The sequence below is a fragment of the Pogona vitticeps genome, chromosome 2, assembly GCF_051106095.1.
Source record: "Pogona vitticeps strain Pit_001003342236 chromosome 2, PviZW2.1, whole genome shotgun sequence".
Taxonomy (NCBI): domain Eukaryota; kingdom Metazoa; phylum Chordata; class Lepidosauria; order Squamata; family Agamidae; genus Pogona; species Pogona vitticeps.
In genome coordinates, this window is record NC_135784.1 from 136,143,094 (window position 1) to 136,151,059 (window position 7,966).

The 7,966-nt window shown below is 42.7% G+C and overlaps 1 protein-coding gene across 4 annotated transcripts; it reads left to right on the plus strand.

Annotated features, from left to right (window-relative positions):
• Positions 1-324: 324 nt before the first annotated feature.
• On the plus strand, positions 325-7,732 carry ATP5PD (ATP synthase peripheral stalk subunit d). Of its 4 annotated transcripts, none has more exons than XM_020806314.3 (6): positions 325-450; positions 1,083-1,213; positions 1,747-1,843; positions 4,850-4,921; positions 6,089-6,151; positions 7,516-7,732. In XM_020806314.3, exons 2-6 carry the CDS (start codon positions 1,092-1,094, stop codon positions 7,645-7,647), a joined length of 486 nt encoding a protein of 161 aa, XP_020661973.3. In that variant the 5' UTR covers positions 325-450; positions 1,083-1,091; the 3' UTR covers positions 7,648-7,732. The 4 variants fall into 4 exon arrangements, with proteins under 4 accessions (XP_020661973.3, XP_078242191.1, XP_020661974.3 ...); XM_078386065.1 differs by having other exon boundaries at positions 396-481; XM_020806315.3 differs by having other exon boundaries at positions 398-512.
• The last annotated feature ends 234 nt before the right edge of the window (positions 7,733-7,966 follow it).

A 7,966-nucleotide genomic window follows, 5' to 3' on the forward strand; every position in this document is an offset into this window, starting at 1 on the left:
ACGCAAATAAAGTCCTACACTGGGAAACAAGACCCTCCTTCTCTCACACAAACACACACGTTGTGGGTAGCTCGGGGAGGAGTTGAGTTTACTATATTATGCCTCCATTGTCTACTGTTCAGTCATCATTCTAAACTCTTCATATTAAGACGCTGCTGCCGCGGAAAGGACGGTCCACCACCGTCCCTCTGAACCTCCCCCAAAGCCCCTATTCAAGGAGGGCGCGCCCGGGTAGCACCGCCTCCATTCCGCACGTGCCCACTGCCCACACCCCTTCCTTCCCCCCCCTCCGCAAGTCGGAGGGACTCTCCCTTCCTCGCTCTCTCGTTGCCGCGAGGACGGCGCTCTATTTCCGGCAGCGCGGGACCGGGCGCTTCCGGCCAAGCGCTACTTCCGGGGGCAGGCTTCCGGCGGGGGCTGGGCTGCAGGGGCATAAGAGGGTTGCTGAAGGTGAGCGAGGAGGGATAGCCATCCTTGGCGGGTGGGCAGCTGAGTAAAGCCGGCGGGAGTGGGTGGGTTGCGTTTTCTTTCTCTCTCCCCCCTCGCCTGTCTGTGTTGTCCCTTCTAACAGCGGTAGGTTCAATGCTCTTTCCCGGGAAGAGGGTTTGCAAGCGTACTTACTTTCCGATTCTCTTTGAACACGCAACTATAAGCTAGCGGGCGTGAGCGTTCTCACGTATGTACGTGTTGTATCCTGTCATGGCTTGCACATAGAAACAACAATGTCCGACATCATTTGCGGTGATATAGCAGTACGAAGTGATAGCATAAGGTTGTTTCCTCAAGTGAGGGAAGTGCTATGTCGTGTTTTGTTGTTGTTTAATAAGGTCATGAGATTGAGCTTTACAATTTTGACCTGTTTGTTTAAAAAAAAAAAAATAGGGCTCACTTCGGGGTAAGAGGACAGGGGACTGTAATCTTAAACTGACTTTTTGTTTAAATAATACTAAGAACTGGCCTATTCTTCCAGTAATTCTTTTCTGTTTTTCTGGCATGATTCTTCATAGGCTTTAAAAATGTTCTCTAAAATGCCATTTCAGTTTTCCTTACCTTGTTGCTTGCCTTGTTTTCTGCTTTCCTAGATTGTGACAATGGCTGGTCGCAGAGCTGCTATAAAAGCAATTGACTGGGCAGCATTTGCTGAGCGAGTGCCTCCCAATCAGAAAGCCCAATTCATTGCCCTGAAATCACGCAGTGATGCTCTCTCAGCCAAGTGAGTATTTCTGAGTGAGGAAAGAGCACTTTGAGTAAAAGAATAGTATGACGTCCAGCCTTTTTCTATCCATATGTTTCTTCACTTGATGGTAGAGCTTAAGCGATCTCTGTATTAGACAGATTTGATGGGTTATATGATCCAGTAACCTGGTTGGAATGTAATACTGTAATATTTTGCTTAGAATGAGAAAGAGATCTTAGCTATCAGGATTACTTAGTTTATTTAATGAGTGAAATAAAAGAACACCAAAGCCTTTGTTGCTTTAAAAGGACTTTGTCAGCAAGTAAATGTAGCATTTGAAATACGGTAAATATGAGAATTATTGGATCCCTCTTAGTCTCTATTGCTCAAGTACATGTCAGCAATCTTACAGGACTCATACCATTGTATCAGAATAGGTGAGAAAGTTAGTAGCACTAATTAACTACACTTGAGTGGATGATGCGAAGAACAAGAGAGATGGGTATAAAAATAAAAGTAGTCTGTTGTGTCCAGTACTTTTAATGTATTTTTTTCTTTCATTTAAATAGGCTTGCTTCTTTGCCAGAGACTCCCCCAGCCATTGACTGGGCGTTTTACCGGACTGCAGTTGCCAAACCTGGTCTGGTAGATGAATTTGAGAAGAAGGTGAGGCTATGTTGTGACTCTTTCTGTGTTTTTCAATCTAAATGGTCTCTGGATGTCATGGAATATAGAAGTCACATTGGTTATAAAGCTGTTTGCTGGCAACTTGCTGGACCATATTAGTAGGAGTGTTATAGCTGGGTAATTAAGCTTTAGTCATATCTTTATTCTGCTGAATTGTTAGTATATTTCTCTCACTCTCTGTGCCACCACACAGAGTAACTATCAGCCTGAAGGACTAACTATCAGCCTGAAGAAAATACAAGTCATGGGCCAGGGCGTGGGCTCATCTCCCTCTATTACCATCTCCATGTAAGAATTGGAGGTTGTCCATGAATTTGTGTACCTTGGCTCAACCATCTCTGACACTCTTTCCCTAGACGTTGAGCTGGATAGACTCATTGGCAAAGCAGCTACCATGTTCTCAAGACTCACAAAAAGAGTATGGCTCAATAAGAAGCTGACAGCATACAGCAAGATCCAGGTCTATAGAGCCTGTGTCCTGAGCACACTCCTGTACTGCAGTGAATCCTGGACCCTTCATGCACGGCAGGAGAGAAAGCTGAACACATTCCATATGCGCTGCCTCTGACGTATTTTTGGTATCACCTGGCAGGACAAAGTTCCAAATAGAGTAGTCCTAGATCGAGCTGGAATTTTTAGCATGTATACACTACTGAAACAGCGACGCCTACGTTGTCTCGGGCATGTTGTGAGAATGGCTGATGGTCGGATTCCAAAGGATCTCCTGTATGGAGAACTAGTGCAGGGAAATCGCCCCAGAGGGAGACCACAGCTGCGATACAAGGATATCTGAAAGCGGGATTTGAAGGCCTTGGAAATGGATCTCAACAGATGGGAAAACCTGACATCTGAGTGTTCAGCCTGGAGGCATGTGGTGCATCACAGCCTCTCCCAATTTGAAGTGACCCTCGCCCAGCAGGCTGAGGCAAAGAGGCAGTCACGAAAGCAGCAAAACCAGGGAGCTAGATGGGGTACAGATTGTACTTGTCCTAAGTGTGGAAGGGATTGTCACTCTTGAATTGGCCTTCTCAGCCACACTGGACGCTGTTCCAAGTCCTCCATGCAGAGCACGACACCATAGTCTCTCGAGACTGAAGGATGCCTATGATGATGATGTGCCACCAGCCATTAGTAATAATCTTTTACTGCTTTTTTTACCCTATAAAATTTAAATGTGAAATAATACTTATTCTGTTTTGTATTTTTTATTTGTTGGTTATAAATTTAACACATATGTGTCTCAATATAAAGAGAATTTTTTCATGTATACTCTCATTGTAACCCTTGCTCATCTTTGTGCTTTGCAGTCATATTCCAGATTTCTGGTTTCCTGATTGGTACTTATTTGGGGGCGGGTTTTTTTAAATTGTTGCCTTGTTCTGTAGAATCCTAGCGGATTTTGAAACTTGAACCTTTGTGGCTTTCTGTGCTAGAATGTTTTCTTATGTTGAACCAATACTAAAATAAAGTCTGTACTTCAGATAACAGTCTAAATTCTGGGGTCCAAGTCATATATTCAGACTATTTGGCAAATTTTGTTTTGGAGGTTTGTTGAAATAATTTGAAAGATGTTTTGAAGTTGGGAGAAAAAGGCAGCAAGGAAAAAAGGTTTTTGTTGGCCTGACATGTTAAGATATTTCTGGCTTTTTCTGTTGAACTACATAAAATAATATAGTCCTAGCATCAGATAGAAATGATGCAAGGTTTTATTTTAAGAAGAATCACTGGAAATAAATTTGCTGATCCTTTTCTCTCCATTATTTGTAAGTAAGTCTATATAATTTGGGTGAGATTGAAGAACATTAGACTTGAATTGTAACAGGGTAGGAAGGGGCACACAGAAATTCTGGATCCAGGTCTCATGGTTGGATTTCTGCCTAAAGGGCAGAGAAATAAATATATGAGAGTGCAATCCAGATGACATCAGGTCCATTAAATGCAAGCATTGCACTAAGTGCAATAGGGTTATCTAACTCTTTGAATCTACAGATATTGTATGTTCTTAACAGCTACTTACAAATGTCTGTCCTTGGAAGTGACCAAGCTAACTTGGTAATTCAAATGCCTTGTGTCAGTCTAGGTAGCTCACTACTTTAGACTTGAATCTGTCTGGATCACTGTTAGGTCCTATTTCAGTAAACTGCATGTAATGTGCTGTGCCACAGACGCTCTCTGAGGAAAGAGGATCCAGGCAGGGCTTCATAAGAGAGGTGAACTGGTTTCAAATGGAGTGTTAACAAAATATCATGCTTCCTCCAAAATAAGACAGGGTCTTATATTAATTTTTGCTCTAAAATGCATTAGGGCTTATTTTCAGGGGATTTTTTTCATGTATAACAATCTACACCTATTCAAATACAGTGGTGCCCCGCATAGCGAGGTTAATCTGTTCCGGATTAACCCTCGCTATGTGGAATCGTCGCTAAACGGGTAGGGAAAAGGTATTGAAACGCATTAAACTTAGTTTAATGCGTTCCAATACCTTGCTTACTTACCTGTTCAGCGAGGATTCCCCTTGCCGGCAGCCATTTTCGCGCCCTCGCTAAGCGAGGGCAGGGCGTGAAAACGGCTGCCGGCAGCCATTTCCGGGCTTCCGGCGGCCATTTTGGAGCCGCCGAACAGCTGTTCGGCGGCTCCAAAATGGCCGCCGCAATACCCGATCTTCGCAATGCGGGTTTTCCCCATTGCGAAGATTGGGTATGTTTCCGTATAGCGATCCCGAAAAAGGGATCGCTATGCGGAAACATCGCTATACGGTGCACTCGCTAAGCGAGGCACCACTGTATAGTCATGTCGTCATCTTCTGGTTGCTGCACAATGGTGGAGGGCAGGGTTTCATTTAACTGGGGCTTATTTGTGAGGTAGGGGTTATATTATGAGTACCCTGAAAAATCATTCTAGGGTTTATTTTCAGGTTAGGTCTTATTTTAGGGGATACAGTGTAGAAGGCAGCATAGTTACATTTTCCCTGTTCACATTTTGCAGTTTAAGGCACTCAAGGTTCCTGAGCCTGTGGATACCCAAACAGCTAAAATAGATGTGCAAGAACGAGAGGCGGTAAGTAATCTGTTTCTCCCCCCCCCCCAGTTATATGGAATTACAGGAGAGAATATAGGTGGTGTGTGCAAAAAAAGAATCTACAGGGGTGGGGGTGGATCTTGGTCGAGTTTATTGAAACATAGTAGCTGATTACAGATTTCCACAAGTATCAGTATGGCAGATGGGGCTGGGCATCATTTTCTATTTCATCTCTTTCTCCATCTGGCTGAAGTCAGTTATAATTTGAAGGGTTGCAAAGCTGTTTTTGATGAAGATGAAAGCTTTTTCCTTTCTCCTGCCCAGTCCCAACAATTTGTAATCTTGCAGTTTAAGATTGAGGAACAAAATAAAGAGCTGTAAAAGTGGATAAAAATCAATGATTTTAAAAAATCAAATTGAATAAATTTAAAAAATAAATACTTTTTATTTAAATTGTAAAAAAAAATCCAATTTTTGTTATTCAAATTAAAGCCATCCAGAAGCTGTAATGTGTCTGCAAAATTGGAGAAAGCATAACAATTTCCTTTAAAAAACACTGTGGATTCTAATTATGCTATATGTGCAACTGCTGTGAGGGATAACTTGGGGTTGGTTCACAAGCTTGGAAAGGGCTCGTGTATTTGCTATTGCATATGTGAAGTCACCGTGTATGTAAGATGTATACATGACTGTAACTGGTGCTTGGGAAGCTTCTACACAAGAAAGGTGAGGATAGGAATTGAGTATATCCTATGCATATTTTATATACATGCCTGCTTAAGGGTGTATACTTTGCTACATGCAGTCTTTTTGGCTATGTGAAATGCACATAAGGTGGGTAAAATACGTAATCTTATGTAAAACTATAACTTCTAGGTTTAACTATACTTGGCATGAAAGAGCAAACCTACCCAGCAAGATTTTTAGAAACATTAGGTGCCTTGGCTCTATATTTTGCTTTAATGTTGTGAGTGTATTTCCAAGAGGTACAGTCTTGAAAACAGGTACGTAGCTAGCCTTATTCTCAGATGGCAGACATGCTATGCATCATCATCAGATTGTAGGACCTGTGCTTGAAGCTTTAGAATCTCCCAGACTTTTTGTTCCACTGGTATAGCTTTTGAGAGTCTAGGATCACCTTGGTTTTAGGAATGACTGTCATGGAAAGTCGCATTGTATAAACTTAAGTAATTTGTTCTCTTGCAGGCCAAGGATGCTGCTGCTTTTATACAAGCGTCTAAAGAGCGTGTTGTGAAATATGAGAAGGAGGTAAGCTAGCTGCAAAGAGGCAGCTATACCAATATGACTTATGCTGGGAACTGGGCAGGGGGAGTGTATCCCTGTTGGTTCTGGTGGACCTCTCAGCAGCTTTCAGTACCATCGATCGTGGTAACCTTCTTGGCTGTCACTCAGGGATAGGATTTGAAGGCACTGTTTTACAGTGACTCTGGTCTGTTCTAGAAGGGAGAACTCAGAAAATGGTGCTGGGCGACACCCGTTCATGCCGTAGCCATTGGCCTTTGCTATTCCTCAGGGTTCTATTTTGTTTCCCATGCTATTCAACATCTACATGAAACTACAGGGAGAAACTGTTTGTAGTTTTGAGATTCAGTGTCACCAGTATACTGATGACACCCAACTCTTACCTCTGCTTTCCACTGAGTTCCAATGAAGCTGTTTTAGTTGTAAACCAGTGCTTGGTGTCAGTAGTGATCTGGATGAGGGCAAACATATTGAAACTTAATCCAGACAAGATAGAGGGGGTCCTGGTCAATAGGAAGGCAGATGAGAGAATAAGGCTGCAACCTATGCTCGATGAGGTTACACTCCCCCTGAAAACACAGATCTTCAGCTTGGATGTACTCCCGGATTCAGCCCTGAGCCTGTATGCCCAGGCTTCAGCAGTGGCAGGGAGTGCTTTTGGACAATTAAAGCTGGTGCACCAGTGGTGCCTGTTTTTTGAGATGTCCGATTTGGTTACAGTCACACATGCCATAGTTGCTGCTCAGGTGGATTACTGTAACATTCTGTGTGGGTCTGTTTTTGAAGACAGTTTAGAAACTTCAGCTGTGTCAAAAGGCAGCTGGCAGATTGCTGTTGGGGCTGGTTATAGGGAGATATAATGTCCTTGCTGCAACTGCCCTGACTACCAATCCATTTCTGTGCCTAATTCAAAGTGCACTTTATTACCTGTAAAATCAAACTGTTTGAAGGACCATATCTTCCCAATCTTTTAAGACCATCAGAGGAGGCCCTCCTCTTGGTCCCATTGCAGGCACGTTTGATGGAGACATGGGAGAAAGCCTTATTTGTGGCTGCTCCCAGGTTGTTAAATGCTCTCCATTGGGCGGTTAGGTTGGCCCTTCTGCCATAACCTGAAGAACCAACTCCTCAGGCAGGCTTTTAATAACCATAACTCAGTCTCTGGATGGTGGTTTTTAGCTAAGCAAGTTTTCTCCCTTGTATTTTTAATTTTACTTGTGTTAACATTGTGAGCTGCCTTGAATTCCCTTGTCAGGGGAAAGGCAGCCTACAAATAATACAGTACATAAATAAGTAATGTATTCTCATTATTTTAAGAAATGCATTTTATAAAGTATTAATGATTGTGTTATTGTCTCTTCTTCTTCAAGCTTCAGAAATATAAAAATATGGTTCCTTTTGAGAACATGACCTTGGAGGAATACTATGAGGCATTTCCTGAAACAAAGATGGATAAAGAGAAATATCCATATTGGCCACATAGGTCGACTGCTGAGTGGTAGATACAGGCTGTCTAAAAGCACTCTGCAGTGCCCATCATTCTTCGGAAACCTGTCCAATAAAGTGATTGTTCTGGATACTTAGAAACTGGTCTGTATTACTGATCTTGCGTCTGAAATGTTTCAGTGCTTGCCTGAGGTATAAAGCTGACTGAATTCAATGTAGGCTCATCGAGAGTTGCCTTAGCCCTTTGTTTTGCAGCTTTGAAATCCAGAGGAGCTCACCTAAAAGCATTGGTCTTCTCACATTCTAATCTGGCCTTGAATATCCTTGGGTCACTTGACTGATCTTGCAGAACTGTACTGTGGGTGAGTGAGATGT

Coding starts and splice junctions, on each gene's coding strand:
- ATP5PD (XM_020806314.3), top strand. CDS start 1,092: ATGGCTGGTCGCAGAGCTGCTATAAAAGCAATTGACTGGGCAGCATTT. Junction 1,844..4,849: donor TAGATGAATTTGAGAAGAAG/GTGAGGCTATGT, acceptor CACATTTTGCAG/TTTAAGGCACTCAAGGTTCC. Junction 6,152..7,515: donor TTGTGAAATATGAGAAGGAG/GTAAGCTAGCTG, acceptor TTCTTCTTCAAG/CTTCAGAAATATAAAAATAT.